Genomic DNA, 17,794 nt, shown 5'->3' on the forward strand with positions numbered 1-17,794 from the left:
TGGGAAACAAGTAAGTTTCCTCTCAAGTATTAAAGCTCATTTTTAATAAACAGTTTCCTGTAAAATTGAACAATTTTGCTTTTGCAGGGAAATAACCATGTTAAAATGAATTTGCTAAATACTTATTATTAAAAATGTATTATGCTCTATGCACTATTGTAATTAAGCAATTAGCAAAGAAATATTTATAAAGACTGGATATGCCTTTGTTCTGTTTCTCTCTCCCCTCCATCCAGAACCTTCCCATGCAGTTTTTGCTAGGGGTCACATTGCTAGCCCAGGATTGATGGTGTCACACTGGGAGATTAAGTGGGATTGTGGAAAGACTGCTCCTGAGGATTTCTCTCATCTTATTGTGGCTAATGTGGATACAAGAACAACGTGGATACAATGCACATTTTGCGCATTGGAGGTTGGAAGTAGAAGGTGGATTTTTGTGACTGGTCCTCATCTAGATAATGGATCGGACTGAAAAACTGGATCTGCACTCCCCTCCCATCAGACAACCTTGCAGTGGCAGGCTTTTTACTCCATATTTAAATCGCAGGAAATCCACATATTGACAAACACAACTGAATCAAAAACATCATCCCATACCTTCCCCTACAACTGAGCCTAGGTCCCATGCCAAGCCCAGTATGGGTCATAGTGAAGTCCTAAAGTTGTGGTCTACCTATTACCTTTAACTAAGTAGAATTGTGAATCTTTGGTTTATGGCCTGTTCTTGTGGCTGTAATGCCAACGCATTTATCATACAGAGTATCATGTAATTTACAAAATATATTTATGAATCTGAAGGCCAGTGAACATGCACTAAATTATTCCAAAGAATGTCTCTGACTGTCAGTTATATTTTCTGCTTTTTTTTGCAAAACTCAAAAGCAATCAATCAGTCAAGGTTAATGAAAATAGTGTATAAAATTATAATACCAATGTTTTCTACCTTTGCTACTCTGAACACTAATATATGGTGAACCTTGATACAAACCTCTGTTGTCTGTGAGCGTAAAATTTGGATTGTGAATAATTTCAGGTGGTAAACTGAAGATAAATCTCGGTCCATTGGCGGCATCATCCTTGTCATCAGCAGTAATTGTAATAAATGCCTGTAAAAGAAAGGTAGCTTGTAAACAAATAGTGCCTTTGTTGGGTACGTAATATTGCATTCAAATAGTTTTTTTTTTCAATATTGTGAATTTTGAGAGCCAAAGGGAAAAGAAAGAAAAAACATAATTTACTCTTATAAATATACTATGGGTATAAAGCTCAAATAGACAACTATTTCTGTTACTATATTTAGTCAATACAAATGTTTTTATAATATATAATATTATAATATTGTATATAATATTGAGCTTAAATGTGGGTAGGTCTGAGGAAATAGTACAACCTCACTCCTCCTCTCACTCCAAACTGGCAAACATATAGGCAACAAAAGTAGTGTTAATAAAGTAATTTATACTCCCAACTGGAGGTAATCCTTTGCACAAGCTACTTCTAGCAGTAGGAATATCCACACTAGGATAATACATACACAGGGTATGATTGGATACATTTGTGGGCTACGCCCTGCAAGCCCCATTCTATGCTTTCTGTCATAGAAGGCAGAGTCTCTCTCTAATATTTGACGTGTGCCTATGATTGTGAAAACTACCTCCTACCCTTGCTTCTACTGTAAGTTTGCTGATATACACCTGTGGCCATGGCCAGCCAAAACTCAAACCTTGAAATGTTGTGTGTGCATGGGTGTGCTCCCACACATTAATTCAGTTCAATTTTGATGTCAAGTAAAAAAAAAAAACATGCCTCTCTATTTGCCTTAGGCACCTTTGCCAAAACTTAAAAATAGCAATCCAGCTTCCAACTTCCAAACAAAACTGAGCTCCAACCCAGGAATAAAGAACTTCCTCCATCAGGGGAATGTAACAGACATAAGATACCTTGTTGCTCTGACCATTTTCACAAATAAATGCTTCATAGGTCGATGCAAATTTTGGAGCATTGTCATTGACATCAAGGACTTTAATTGCTACAGGAACTTTGGTTTCCTGATGTCGGTTGTCTATAAGAATAAGTGAAAGATAAAACAAAATGGAGACAAAACAAAGCTATAATACTTTTATTAAAGTAAAAAAAAAGAAACAACCAATAAAAGTAATCCTGCTATTTATTATTCCAGCTGTTATACCCCACAAACAATGTGAGGAGTATAATATTTATATCACTGAGTTGAAATCCTCCATGGAATACTTACAGACTTCAGTTGCAAAGACAGAGATGTTATGCCAAGCAATTTCTTCCCTATCCAGAGCTTTTATGGTCTTAATGTAACCATCTTCTGGACTGATACTAAAATATCTTTCAAGGTCAGTGTGACGATCAATTGAATACCTTGAAGGAGATGAAAATTGAGTATTAGACAAAATAATTACTTTGCAGACTGATGTTTCAGTGTTTGTTCAACAGTATATTTCATATTATTTTAATATATTTTTTTCAGTAGCATGCTTGCAGGATGGACATATTAATGGAATTTACCAAACAACTTTCTAATGGAAATGTATTTCCATTATTTATTAATGCTTATATATCAGAGGCATTTTGCACTGTCAAGTTCTTATATAGTATAGAAAATAAAAACATTTATTATTTGAAGACCTTAAAGATCACCTTTGAAAAGTGTCTAAATTCCTTTAATTTGTATGGAATATTTTGAGATATTTATATTTTCCACCTATTCCATATTTATTTCTTTTAATTTTCAGAACACTCAGAACATTATAGAATTTATCATTTCCTAGATTATTTAATATTATTAATTGATTTACTAAACATCTCTGTATTCCTATACAACAGTATGTTTTACTATGGCTTTCAGACATTCACTTTGCAACTCTTTGGAGCATGTGTTATGACAACAAAGCATTTTAAATAGCTTCATATCTTAGTTAATAGTAGCAAGATGACACCAGAAAACACACATAGCAAATGCTACTTTATATCTCTTTCACTGTATGTGTGTATATATATGTGTGTGTGTGTGTGTATGTATATGCAAAGACTCATAGTGGTTGTCATGAAAAGTTAACAGTTGATAATAGTAACCACACAGTAATATCTGAGCTACCGAAGTTATTTCTATTATAACTTTATTGATGTCTTTGATGATATTGTAGTAAATATACCTTGTAATAGTGACCAATATGTGTTAGTATGCAGACATAGCTATAACAAATTATACATTAAATATGTCCTAAATATGAGAAAATGTGCAAAATGAATAGCTATGAAAAGACACATGCAAATAAAAGAAGATAACTGGCTAGGTACCATTACATCATATTAACTAAAAAGTTACCTTGTTTATTTCTATATAAACAATAGGACTAGATTCATAAAGCATACCTTATAGCACTATTTGCAGCATCAGGGTCTTTGGCATGTACTCTCCCAACAACAGCACCAGCTGCAGCGTTCTCTTGTACTTCAAGAATATAACTGGGTGCTAAAAATATGGGTGGCTCATCAGCATCCTCAACTGCTACCTTTACAGTTACAGTATCCTTGAATGGTCCATTGCTGATGAACTTAGGATCAATATGTACATTGGCTGCCTCTACCTTCAGACTGTAGGACTTTTTGGTTTCATAATCTAGGAGCTGTAAGAAATAAGAGGATGATGCATCAGTTGGACAGTGCCAACAACATTGAAATGAAAAGCTAGTTCCTTAGAATATGATAGCAGAATCTCTATAAACCAGATGTGTGCATAGCACTTAATATGCAAAGACTCAAAAATCTGACGCCTTTAAAACATGTGCTAAATAGTCAAAGTGAGGAGCTACCCACTACATCTACAGTAGAGAAAAAAAACTCAGCATACTGGACCAGATTCCCTACCATGCCATGTGCTTGTTGTACTGCTTAGGAAACCACCTACATCTCATCAGCTGGGGATTCCTCCAGCAGCACAGAAATTTGGACCTTGACAAAAAATAATTGGTTACCCCACCCTAAGGTAGGTTCCCTTCCAACTGTCCCCAAGGGACTGTCTGCTAGCTGGGGATAGACAGAGCACAGCATGCTCCAGACGCATCCCTTCCTTACTGCTCCTTGCCCGAACATGCTCTCTAACTCATCTACTGAACAACCACTTTTCAAAAAGTAAATAGAAATAACAATTAATGAATAAATATCACAAATGTAATGGTGGGGAAAGTGTGAAGATTTTTCTTTGCACTTCTATAGCTCTTCCATCCAAGGATCTCTGAGCACTTTAGAAATATGAAGGGAATAAGCCTCACCACAGCCTGTTAGGTAGGAATTATTCTCCATGCTTCTGATGACTGATCCTAATTATGGTGTACCTGCAATGTCTCACCGACACAGAGAGATTGCAATGTTTCAGTACCGTAAGCCACAATATGGTTATGTCCTTAAATGTCTGAGATGCAGTTGCCAACTATGGCTATCAAACTACGCTAACAGCATAGAATGGACTGCAGGCCATGATAACATACCAGCTACAGCTAAAAAAGCAGTGCAGACTCAGTAATCGAAGAGCTATAAAAACAATGAGCAATCAAAAAACATCACAGTAGTGCAATAACTATCAGTATTCTGAGCAGTGACTGCCTCGCCATCTCAAAAGTAAAGCACCATCTCCAAGAAACATTTTTGTATTGGCTTAAGAGACAGGAAATTGTATGTTACATACATAAAACAGGGTGTTGATTTATTTGCATTTTTTGTGTGTGTGCGCTTGTTTGTTTGATCACTGGTATGCACTTTGTGATGCAGTATTATGACAGTGTTTCTGTATTAGAAGTTAACTGATTTTCTAACAATTGCATACTCTTTTTATAGTTGAGACTTTGTTATGCTGGCAGTTCTGTGTCATGACAGTATTTACAAGAGCCCAGAAGTGCCGCTAGCTTTTTTGGTGCCCTAGGTGGCGGAAGGTCTCACCCCTGAAATGCCGTCCCCGACAGAGCTGGCGGAAGGTCTCGTCCCCGAAATACTGCCGACAACCGGGGTGGCCGAAGATCCAACTGCCGCGGTTGCTGCCCCTCAAATGTTAGCGCCCTAGGCGACTGCCTAGGTCGCCTAATGGGTTGTGCCGGCCCTGCAAGAGCCCCTTCTCCCTGATCAATGTACCTATATTGGGAAAAGTTCCAGGGTGAACTAATGTTACTCAAGTCCCTTATGAATTTGACCTAGGACTGGGTCAGAGGTAAGAAATACTCTGAAGATAACTGCTCAATTCCTCCTACACAGAGCAGACATTTGGGGTTTGATCTAGCAGAGCATAGGTGCATGGTGAAGAAAGCAAAAGGTGAAAAGCAAAATGGAGTTCGTGGAATATGATCTCCCACTAATGAGATGCTGCTTCCTGCCTGTTCCCCCTATCCCCCAAGTAAAGTAGCAAAGTGCCTTATGAATGCAGAGGATCACACTCAAGCCCATGTCACCTCAAAGATGCCCATTGTCCACCCACACCACACTCCAATTTTACCCTTTGTTTTGAGAATAAAGGAGTGAGTACATAAGGGACTTCAGACTTCATACATTAGAGTTAAGAGGAATGTGCCTGGAATTTACCAGTACTGCTGAAGCCATGTAGGTTCCAGGATGTTAGAGAGACAAGGTGGGTGAGGGTAATATCTTTTATTGGACCAACTTCTGTTGGTGAGAGAGAGAGGCTTTCAAGCTTAGACAGAGCTCTGACCTGAAGAAGAGCTCTGTGTATGGTCAAAAGCTTGTCACTCTCACCAACAGAAGTTGGTTCCAATAAAAGATATTACTGCACCCACCTTTTGTCCCTAGTGTTTAACCTCACTTGTACACATGCACAGCCTCCTCTTACCCATGTGTTGGAGGAGGGCAATGATGCCATGGTCCATATCTGAGACCTCACTCTCATTGGTAATGTAGTGGGCACAGAAAATGACCTGGGGTTATCAAGGTATAAATTAAAACTACAGGGGGAATGTTTGCTAGCTTTCATTGTTGTGCAAGGCTTTGTTACTAATGAAGTTGAGGCTGCTGCATTTCATCATGACTTGCTATCAGCTGTTCATTGTGCTATGTGCAGTGGCTTCAGCAACGTAATACAAGGAAACTGTTTTTGAATTGTGGGCACAAACCATTTAAAAAGATCTTAGCTGGTCAAATGGCAGAATCCCTTGATGGGAATATAACATTGTTCTACGTGACTTTCTATTCTTACTTGCACACTATTTCATCCTTTTCTTTCTATCTACGTAGAATGTGATGGAAGCAATATTGATATTTAAAATGATTTCTTTTATCAGAAATGCAGACAAATCCTCGATGCTTTGCACATTATCTTAAAATTCTTATGACACTACCAACTTGAAAATGAATGATTGATTAAAACAACTAAAGCAAACCTATCATTTATTTCTGTGGTAATTCTCAGTATGTTTGAAGAGTGAAAGGTGTTGATTTCTCAAGAGGTAGATCAGTACAGAACGCTGTTAAAGAATATATAATAGTTTCTTCACTTTATATTAATAAACTCACTATAGAGTTTTTTGTAGTACTGCTTTTCATTCAGTTACTTCCTTACATTTTGGATCTAGGCATTACCAGAGAATAATAAAATTGGAGCTCAGAGATCATCAAAGCTTCATAAAAATATTATACACAATTGCATTTTTCATAATTTTAACATGGACAGTAATCTATTGGTATTGTATCTTCTGTGAGAAAGAAAATAAAGTATGTTGTGTATATTAATAGGCTTGAAAGAGCAGGATTGCTCACCTTCTTAAGCTTTACGACACCTTCCTGAGTCTCATAATCTGTTGTAATTTCAAACATCTCCACACCATCTCCATCAATGATGCTGTAAGTCACTAAGCCATTTTCTCCAATATCTGGATCTTTGGCCTTCAGTCGTCCTACTTCTTCCCCTGGTATGGATGCTTCTGATATTGACATCTGGTACACACCTAGGCAAAAAACATTCAATTGTAATTGCACAGTTTGCTTCTTCAAGTATTTGTATTTTTACCTGTTTCATTCATCCACGTAAATGTAGCACAGCAAATTTTAAAACTTTCAAATTATCCATATGCACTAATGGAGTTATCCACTGAAGGACTGGTTATATTATAAAGGTCGAGGTTACTTTGAGATTGAGGTCATTTGTGAAATCTGAGGTCATGTTGCTAATCTGTATAAAATTACCTTCCCAATTACTACCTTCACCTCTAGTGTTCTAGCAGGAGTTAAAAGGTCAACTGATCATACAATCAGAATGCAGAAATTATTGTGACATCAAAGTTATAATTCATATTGGAGATGTTATTACAAAAATCTAGAGAAAATTACATTTCAAATGATTCATGATATGAACTTCAACTGCGAGAAGCCTAGGAGGCTAACTGACATTCATTCAAAAGCCACAAATTATATAACAGGAACTGGATAAAATCTTACTGCTGTGACACCTAAAAGAATAAATCTGCTGCTTTCCATGGTTCTTACTTGGAATATCAAATTGCATTCACTGCAAAGTAGTGAAATTTAGCACCATTCAGTACATGCTGGATTATGTAGGGCCCCAGTACAGATGCATAAAGGGGAGAATAACAGGAAACTTTCCCACCCTAACTTGGGAACTATACCCTCTGTGGGTCCCAGTGGCACAAATCTCTGGAAAGGGCGAGGATGGTGCAGTGTAAGCAATGCTCCTGTGCACCAGGAGGCTCCAAGCACTATAGCGTGTCCTGAGGCACAATTCTCCTGCAGCTCTTTCTACAGTGATGTAAATCTCTGAGTGCCTTCCAACCAAAGCCAGAGTTTAAATAGTACAACCTGCCCCTAAATACTGATTAACCATTTTGGAATTCTTTACATTACCCATAACATCAACATTGACCTGAACAAACTCAGGAAAGCACACAGGTAGCAAGATAAAATATAATGGGCTAAATCTAACCTCCACCCTCAAGTATCATTTGAGAAACATCAGTGAGATATACCAGGTGTGGACTTGCTTCATTCACTGTAAACACAATAGGCATATATGACAGAAACAAAACACTAACTCCAGTCACATATGAGCCTAAATTGAAGCAGGTTGCACAATAACAGTTTGATCTATTGACAGAAAGTCACTTAGACTTCAAATGAATGCAATACGTTAAACTGGTAGACTTCTGCAAATTAAACATCTTTCTTTTCTTGCTGGACAAGAAAATTTTTTTTAGAAAATACAATTCAGCACAATTTGTCCTACATGGTAGAAAATCCCCTCCAGGATAGGGGTAATTTTAAGGCTCCATGCCTGGACTTCCATCCAGCCCCAGAGTTTGAATGAGCTAAAATAAACAACCAAACACGATGAAAATACATGTGAAAACCAAATAGCCAGCCTGGCAACTAAAAACTAATGCATTTTACTTGTAGTAACTAGCATTATTTGTCACCAAACTGAAAATTTAATTGAGCTAAATTTTATTTGATCTGCTATCTGTGGATATTACTATTCACAAGGGAGTAAAGGTCCAATCCTATAATCTGTAGCCACACGAACAGTCATTGACATCGGTGGGACTACGCATACAAGTGAAGGATGCAGCATTAAGCCCTTACATTGAAAGAATACATGAAATAGAAAGTGATGCTTACTCAGCTGCAGGGCTGCCAAAGGGCTGAAAGAGCGTAACTATGAGTTGTTAGCAGGATGTGCAATGCTCTTTCATCTGTGGCCAAGGAAAGCACCTCTTGCCTGAGAAACACCTTAGACAGCGTAGGTGCAGCTGAGGTAAAAAGATCAAATAGATCATCTGCCGTTCACTCATATTTATCAATAGACAGAAGTGGATTTGCACAGTTAGAATGACTATCTTAAGCTGCAGCTTGGAAATAGCTATGAACAGAGAGAACTGTATAAGGGAAAGCCGTATTGGCTCTTCTTTAGAACAGTGTTAGTCTCACTGCAAGAGCCTACTGGAGTGTGTAGACCAAGGTACGGTGGCAAGCCCATATATATTGTACATCTCCACAAATAGAATAAACTGCTGATACGCACTGGAGGTGAGAATTTGAAGATCCATTCTTTTAACTCCTCCTGGTTCTCCATCAGATTTTTGACAGAATCTCAAAGATGTTTTTTGTTATAGTCTGAACAGAATGCAAAATGGAGCCTGCTTTTTCTGAGCAGGCTTTTGTACATCTGCAGCATTAAAAACTAGAGTTCGAAAACACTTATTAAGTAATCTTAATCCATCATAGCCACAGTGCAAGTCTTTCCCCTGAAGTATTTTTTCAAGGGCTTTCTACAGCCTAGTTTTAACTGTCTCAATTACAGGGGCTTCACTTCCATAAAAGTCTAGATGACATCACATTGATCTCACCATAGCTTCGTTTATAATACAACATGGTTCGATGGTTTTCAAAATGAAGCATGGGGCCAGGAATCCCCTGCCTTCTAATCCTGGCTCTGAAAAAGACTCACTCTATAGCACTAGACAAATCATGTAAGGACTCAGCATAAAATAATACTTACCTATCTCACATTTCTGTTGTGGTACTCCATTCATTACTATTAGTTACTATTTGATTGAATATACAAGGCACTACAAAAGTGTTAATTATAATTAGTAGTAACCGTTATGTATTAAGGGACTTGTCACTTACTCTGTGGGAACTTTGGTGGGTTGTCATTGACATCAGTAAGTGTAATTGTCACTTTGGTTGTCCCTGAGAGTCCTCCCATGTGTCCTCCCATATCTTTTGCTTGTATTACAACATGATATTCTTCCTTAGCTTCTCTGTCCATATTGGGAAGAGCAGTTCTAATAATACCTGTACATTCAAAGGAAAAATGTCATATACATATTTGTAATCATGGAGAGTGTCATATACATATTTGTAGTCATGCAAAACTGGTACCTGCATATTATACAGTGTATTTAAGATGTATCATACATGGTGTGTAGAGCAACAATGGCCCAGAGTCTCCCCTGGGTTCTAGCCACTATGCACCATACCATGCAGGGAAAGCGGCCCTAAAATTAACACAGCTGACCACAAAAGTATCACCATGGTAATTCTTCAGAGCCAGCACATGAGCTTCTACACCATTTCTCTGCAACTCATACAGGGGAACAGTCCTGTCTCAGGGATACCTCTCTCAAATGCTAATACATGCCACAGGACCACCCTACTGAACAGATGGGGCAGAAGAAGGAGAGAATGAAGGTGGCTTAAAGCTATCTGTATGCACACCCCCAGATGAACTGCATTGCCCTTCAGCTGCTACTGAGGTTCTGGGCCAAAATATTTAGTTATTCATATAATGTACTCGAACAAGTGATGGTGTTCCAAACAAATCAGGCTGGCTCAGTCATACCTGTTTGTGCTTCCACGGAGAAGTACGGCTGACCTTCAAGAATGCTGTAAACCAGTTTGGCACTGTTCCCATAGGTAGGATCATCAGCATCCGAAGCAGTTACCTGAATAACTGATGTACCTAAAAAAGAAGAGGAAGGACATTTAAAAAGTAAACGTGTTTGCTAAAGCCACACAGAGGTGATTTCAGTCAAGCCATAGAGAAGCCTGTTCTATGTGACTATTTCCATTGCAAAAAAACCCCAAAACAAACACATTTCAACAATTACTGAGGTCTATTTAGCAAATTGTGCTTTAGAAAATACAAGCCCTAGGAAGTCACCAATAATGATAGGGATTATGGGTCATCTCCATCTAATAAATTATACAGCCTAATATACAGTATTCCCACAGGTTTTATGTTTTCCTTGACATTGTACTACATTGGCATTATACAGCCAGCCAAGACTACCTCCATCATACGGACAGCTACACTCTCCACAAGTAAACTCATAGAAACACTGCTTGTAGTGATCCCCAAGGCAGGGGTGAGCTCTTCTCTGGCTGGCTGATTTCAACCCTGGAGAAATGTAAAGTGGCACCATGCCCTAGCTCACAGCTATATTACATAGCTCAGCCAAAATGAAGAGTACTATACATCCTGTAGATCACTGCATCTCTTGTGCCACAGACCTTTTTTAGCCCTCTCAATCGGGGGACCCCCACACACACACTCCTTGATCCTCCTACAGGCTTGCAGAGACTCCACAACCACCAGTCTTGTAGCATTGCCAACTCTCATGATTTTATCTCAAGTGATTTCAGAGGGTTTTGGCACTCGTCTTGTGATGCTCCAACTCAAGAAGTTCAGCCCTTCTGAAAGCCAGCAGAGTCTCTCATCTTGGCTCATCATGCTCAGAGGAGGGGTGGGGGACGGAGGGAGCAAAGAGCCCAACAGCCCTGGTGGCTCAACTCTCTCCTCCCTCTCTCCTTCTGTGAGAAACACAGACAGGACAGTGCTTCTCCTCCTCCCTGCAACATCCAGCCTAGGAATGGGCAGAGGGGTGTGAAAAGCCCCGTGGAGCTTCCCCTCCCCGCACCAGCCTGGGAAAGGGGAGATGAGAGGGGATGCTGCTGCTGCCCCCTAGGCCTGGGCATGAAGAACTGGAGGAGCAGCAGAGGTGAGGCTGGGGGTGCTGAACTGGGGTGGGGGGGCTAGAGGGTGCTGCCAGGTTCAGGGGAGCCCAGGGGCTGCGGGAAGGAAGAATAATTAAAATAAAATGAATTTTTAGCTCTTTGAACTATTAATTAGGAGAGCTTTTTGTTTTTGTTTTTTTTTTAAATGTATTGTGATTGTGGGATAGTGTAGATATTTATATGGTTATGAAATTATACAAAGGAAGAAGAATGATTTAAAGTTATTTTTGATATATTTTGAATATAACTGTATTGATTATTAAAAAAAAATAGGGCCTAAACATAGTTACTGCACTGAAAGACAGAAAGCTCTGAAAGGTGGTTGATGTTGTAAAGATATTCTTGCATGTACACATTTGCAGCTTAAATAGATCTTTGCTGAAAAATAACTGGAAACCTTGATACAGAGAGGGAGTGCTCTCTGTGATGAGGCTATTCATTGTTCATTTCTCAGCTCAATTTTATAGGCCTTCTACAGTATGTTTCTAAATATGTATGATTTAGGTTTTTCCATCATATTTTAATTTTATCACACCATGGAGCGCTCCACTAAGCGTTATCTTGGGTATAACCACTTAATACAAGTGCTTCTTTTTTTTCCAACTAGTAGGGATGCCTTCTTTCTGCCCTAGCTCTCCATTTTTGAAGGGATACTTTTGATATACTAATAACAGAAGCATCACAAAATCATATTGAAATGAGTCTTTACATAGACTAGTCCCCACCCCCCCAAAAAAACACCAAAAAACACCATTCTGCATCCTCTCTATTCTAATTCTCCTTCAATATGCACACACTGAGACTTCATTTGAGCTACCATAGAAAGGCATGTGTGCATTAAAGGTTGACTTTTCAATCTGAAATTCTCACACACACATTTCCAAAAGAGCAGAGGCAGTGTTAAAAAAATCAAAAGACAGATTAAAATACATGGTTTAATAGCTGCTTTTAAATCTCATGATTTCTGAGACTGGTCTCCTGATTGTGATCTTGTAAGGGTCTGACTCAAGATTTTTGATCTCTTGTCATTGACAATACTGGATTTACTGTAGCAGAGTTTGAATCCTTCCACTAATTAGAGCAAATGACAATAAATGTTTAATTGATTAATAGAGGAACTGAATACATTTTATCTTCCAGACATTGGGAAGATGTTAGTTAGATTTACCTAAGATTCACTGTCAATGTAATTTACTCCAAAAAATGTAAACCGGTATGCATTTATCTGTACCTACCCACATTGGACCTCTCTGGCACATTTGCATGATAGTTTTCGTGTAGGAACTCAGGTGGGTTGTCATTTATATCTTGAACTTTCACAATGAATTCAGAGGGTGGTTCCAAAGGTCTGTTAGTGTTTCTGTCTACAGCTTGTGCCGTTAGAATATACTGAGCTCTCTCTTCTCGGTCCAGTGTCTTTGTTGCATGGATGTTCCCTGATTTGTCATCAATAACAAAAATGATTCCTGCACCTTCACCTGAGAGAATGTATTTAATGTTTCCATCTCCAGAATCGATATCTGAATGAAGCTATAAAACGATAAACATAAATATTGTAACAAACCAGTATACACTGTATTTCCAGCCATTAAAATAGTAATTGAATTACTGTACATTACTGTCTAGCCATTGCTGACTCAACTTTCTTAACTTTCATGACTAATACAGACTTCAGTTTCATGAGTCAGGTGCACAATGGACCAGATTTGCTTTTGCTTACACATGTCTAACTTACACTTAAATCAACAAACTGATAACAGAATTTGGCTCAGTGAGTCTGACCCGGGGCGGCTCCAGGCACCATAGCAGCAAGCAGTCCCGCAGCTTCAATTCAGCAGCGAGTGCCGAAGGCGCGGATCATCCGCAGAAATGCCGCCGAATCCACGTGACCAGCGGACTGTCCGCAGGCATGCCACCAAAGGCCTCCTGACTGCCGTGCTTGGAGCGGCAAAAAACATAGAGCCTCCCTGGTCTGACTCTCCACTCTATTACACCGGTCTTAAGCTAAAATAACCCAACTGACTTTGGAGGCGGTAAAATAAGTGTAACAGAGAGGAGAGTCAGGCCCAGAATATCTAATGCAGTCTAACATGTTTAATCTTACTGAGTAATATCTTAAAATCTAGATATACAATTGGAGTATGTGTTCACTGCAGCTGGGAGCTGTAATTCTCAGAGCAGGTAGACAGACTTGCATTAGCTCTCCTCTAAAGACAGCAGCATGGCCACGTGGCACAAGCGGTGGTTCAGGCTAGCCACCCAAGTCCAAGCCTGTTGGCCAAGCTGCTTCTTATGCCACACAGCTATTTTTAGTGAGCTAGTGCTAGTGAGCTCAGTATTTTTAGTGAACTTGTCAGTCTAAATGCCCAGAGATTCACATCTCCCAGCTGCCTTGTAGACATACACTTACGTTTTTCTTTTACTTTGGTGTCTCAGCTGAAATCTATTTTTAACCACTATTTTAGAACTTTTACACAAGTTGGTATTTTCTAGGCTAGTCTTACAATGGTGAGAGCTCTGCTCTACTGACTGGACACCAAAATTAAGAATGGTCTGATGATTTACTGGGACACAGTGGCCAGTTTGGGGATCAGGCTTGTTGTGCAAATGATCTTTTTGGTCCTAGCAGTGAAGGTTTCAACCTACTGCTCTCAGGCCTCAAGTCAAAGTGTACTGAAGTCAATGGAAAGACTCCCCTTGATTGCAATACACTTTGGATCAGATTCTTATTGAGCAACAGATGAAATGATTAATACCAGAAGCTTCAGAGGGTGCTGATTAGGCAGCTGGTATGAAAAAAAATACTAGAGGAAAAAAGCAGCTCTCACCGCAATGAGGCAGAAAATAATAACTATTAAAATACAAATAAAATACATTTCTTACCTTGCCAACTAGTACAGGATCTGGTCCTGTGTACTCTTCTATTACAAAGAACTGATTCCACACCCAGCCTCTTTTTGAACGATGCAGAACTTGCCCTTCTTTTCCTTTTTCATGGTGACCATGGAGTGATGGCCTTAAAGGGTTAAGTTTTTCTGTAGACATGGCATGGCTATAATATAGCATGCTCAGGCAGATAAGAGCAGCATGTAAACAACTGTCCTCCTTCATTTTTGGTTAATTTATAGGCACAGGAGTATTCGAGAATCTACTCCTTCCACCCAGAGCCACCTCTGAAGTAAGAACCTTGGAGCTACTGGAAAATTTTAGATGTAATGTTCTGCATATAGGATGCCACCTTTCATTAAGTGCATCACTTTAATGATCTGCAGGTTCCCAGCTTAATTGCTGAAAGAAAGAAGTGTGTAGAACAGTGTCAGTCTTTCCCTTGTCTTTGAGAAGTGATAATTATAAGCCAATTGCAATTTTTAAAATGAAACTAGTACCAACATAGCACAGGTGTAATACCCATTGTCCACTTAATGAAAATAACAGCATTCAAAAATTACTGATTTAGTAGGAAAATAATACTTTGATATAATTACTACCAACTATGAATATTCTAGATAAGGTTTTCTTTCTGGTGCTTTTCCAGTAAAACTTGTTTTTTTACTGAAGAGTCTGTCAGTTATAATTTCCCCCTTCTCCTAATTCAGTAGAAAATGATGCACATGATCACAGCTTGCATTCAGTACTCTAATAAAATATTGCCAGTGAGTGCTTAGAAGCATTCTCAAACCTCAGTGCTTTCCTTGTCACTCCCGTCTCTACCAACCTTCACTATCACGAATGAGTAAAAACACCTAAAGACTCTTTAATAATGGGACCTTTGGCAGTAGCACCCATTCCAGGTGTCTCTACGGGTACGTCTACAATGTAATAAAAGACCCATGTCTGCAAATGGCCTGTGTCAGCTGACTCAGGCTTAGGCTGCTGGCTAAAAATTGCAATGTAGACATTCGAGTTCAGGCTGGAACCCGGGCTCTAAAACCCCATGAGAGGGGTGAGCCTCAGAGTCTCTAGCCCAATTCTGGATGGTAGCCTGCAACGTTTAGCCCCACAAGCCGAAGCCAATTGACCGGGCTCTGAGACTCGGAGCCATGTTTTTTTTTTATTCCAGTCTATACAAACCCCTAAGATTTTAGTTGCTCAAATGACGTTGCCTCTTTCTTTAAATCTGATCACTTCTATGTACAATAGGTCAGGATCAAAGTTTGACCATGAGATTGTCCAGTACAGTGAAACTTGCACTACGGACTACACCTCCAGTACTAACAACCTATCTTAACGAACCAGTTGGATATACCCCTGGGGCTTCCCATACAATGTTTTTCAGCCTTTTTTAAAAGAACATCTGTACTCCCTGGTGCTGGAACAATCTGTATAGTGCGGGTGCTGAGAGCCATTGAACCAAATTGTAAACCCTGTATGTGATGGAAACCAGAACCCTTAGTTCCAGCACCTAAACCTGTACTGAGCAACTAACTTTTACTGTTCCTGGAATGTTTATTTTAGGTTTCTCAGTAATTCACTTTGTATCTGATACAGAATGCTAACAAAATATTAACTTAAGGCTATATTCTATTCTCAGAGGCATGTATATACACACACATTTGCCAATTCTCTCTCTCTCTCTCTCTCTCTCTCTCTCTCTCTCTCTCTCACACACACACACACACACACACACACACACACACACACACACACACACACACACACACACACACACACAGAGTTCGGTGTTAGTTAAGGATGCTCTATAATAATATATGTAACAGAAAGACAAGGAACTAAAAAGTTAATGCTGCCCACACTCTACTCCTTCACTCAAAGACACACAGCTCACTATTAAAACAGCCACACCAGAGAATGCACCCCACTCTTAACTTTCTCCCAGTAGAAATGCCACACATTCAGCATTCCCTTCCCCAAAACCTGTTTATACCCTCCGCTCACCGTACTCTTTGCACACTTCTGTTCAAACACATGCATTCAGGTTTGATGAATGGGGTGTGCTAAACATTTGTGGCAGACACACTGTGTTTTTCACAGAATATAAAGATGTTTATCTTCCATTTTTAGTGTTAACCAGAAACAATCTTAACTATGACATTGCAATGGCTCCAGCCTAATATATTCAATGAGGTTTATGCATATATTTGAGAACATAATCTGGCGCAGAAGAATTTGACTTTTCTTTCTCAGGCATATTTAATAAGACCATTTTAAAGTAATGATGTGAATTTTTTTCAATATTATTTTCTCTATGCCATATTATGGAAGAGTCATAAAAGGATGGAGATGGGAAAGTGAAGAACACTCTTCATCCTTTAAAGGAAAATCCCACACTTTGACTCCGAAAAGCGCTTTAAAATTTCAGAAATCTATGTTAGGTATAAACTGTGGATTGTATCAAGGAATAAAGGATAAGTCTGAGCTTACTTATGTTTGCTGCCATTTTGCGGATAAGTGAAATTATTTTTGACACTAGACGCGCTGGAGCCTGAAATAAGAGACTGAAAACTAGTTTTTATTCTGTATTATTAGTGGTTTATTCATGAAAAAAACTTCACCATGGAACGATCATTTCACTTCTTTCTCTGATAATAACTCATTCTTAAAGAAAATGGAAGCAGATTATTTATCACTTTTGTGTAGAAAAGTCAAATTGCAGTGCCTATTACTTGATGATTACTGGCTAAGCATCACTACCATTTAAGTAAATATCCATTAAATTTAGCTCAAAGTTTAGAAATATCATCATAAATATATAGCCAAATTCTTCTCCAGTTACACAGGTGTAAATCGAGAGCCACTCCAATACACTCACTGGAATGACTCTGGATTTACACCAGAGTTGAGAGCTGAATTTAACCCACCCTCTAAAGTCACCTCTGTACATGGGGCTATTTTTGTCCACATTCATCTGTTTTGGGTGCAACCAAAACTCTAAATACTGTAGCTGGCTCAGCTTGATGCATAACTGCATTCACTTAACCTAAAATATGGATGTGTTTCAGGAGCAGTTTCCTATGGAGTGTTCTTTCAAATGAATGGAGCACCATGATGTGCAAGTTATAGCCCGTTATACTGGTCACGTACACTTGCTGGAAACATGCTATTCTGAAGTGCAGCAGTTAATAGCACTGGCACATTTTTATAATAAGACCCCAACTCTCCAAAAAGATGAATGGAGACAGTTGCCCTATTTGCTGTTGTGCATTGTTTCACCTTATTTTACAGCAGGCTTAGCAAGTGAACAGTTTGCATTAATGGAATTTCAAAACAAGTA

At 38.9% G+C, this 17,794-nt stretch overlaps 1 protein-coding gene across 3 annotated transcripts in view; it reads right to left on the bottom strand.

The window, feature by feature from the left end:
- CDH11 (cadherin 11) overlaps nucleotides 1–17,794 on the bottom strand; it is a 99,771-nt gene that overhangs the window by 10,516 nt on the left and 71,461 nt on the right. For all 3 annotated transcript variants that reach the window (XM_050923185.1, XM_050923184.1, XM_050923186.1), the window contains 9 exons: nucleotides 14,446–14,850; nucleotides 12,798–13,092; nucleotides 10,388–10,507; nucleotides 9,673–9,840; nucleotides 6,790–6,977; nucleotides 3,406–3,659; nucleotides 2,255–2,391; nucleotides 1,941–2,062; nucleotides 989–1,106 (listed from right to left, as the gene is read on the bottom strand). In XM_050923185.1, the coding sequence (XP_050779142.1) occupies nucleotides 989–1,106; nucleotides 1,941–2,062; nucleotides 2,255–2,391; nucleotides 3,406–3,659; nucleotides 6,790–6,977; nucleotides 9,673–9,840; nucleotides 10,388–10,507; nucleotides 12,798–13,092; nucleotides 14,446–14,673 (1,630 nt within the window). In that variant the 5' untranslated portion in view covers nucleotides 14,674–14,850. The remainder of the gene's footprint in view (nucleotides 1–988; nucleotides 1,107–1,940; nucleotides 2,063–2,254; nucleotides 2,392–3,405; nucleotides 3,660–6,789; nucleotides 6,978–9,672; nucleotides 9,841–10,387; nucleotides 10,508–12,797; nucleotides 13,093–14,445; nucleotides 14,851–17,794) is intronic.

This window comes from Gopherus flavomarginatus, chromosome 14 (assembly GCF_025201925.1).
Source record: "Gopherus flavomarginatus isolate rGopFla2 chromosome 14, rGopFla2.mat.asm, whole genome shotgun sequence".
NCBI classification, from domain to species: Eukaryota; Metazoa; Chordata; order Testudines; family Testudinidae; genus Gopherus; species Gopherus flavomarginatus.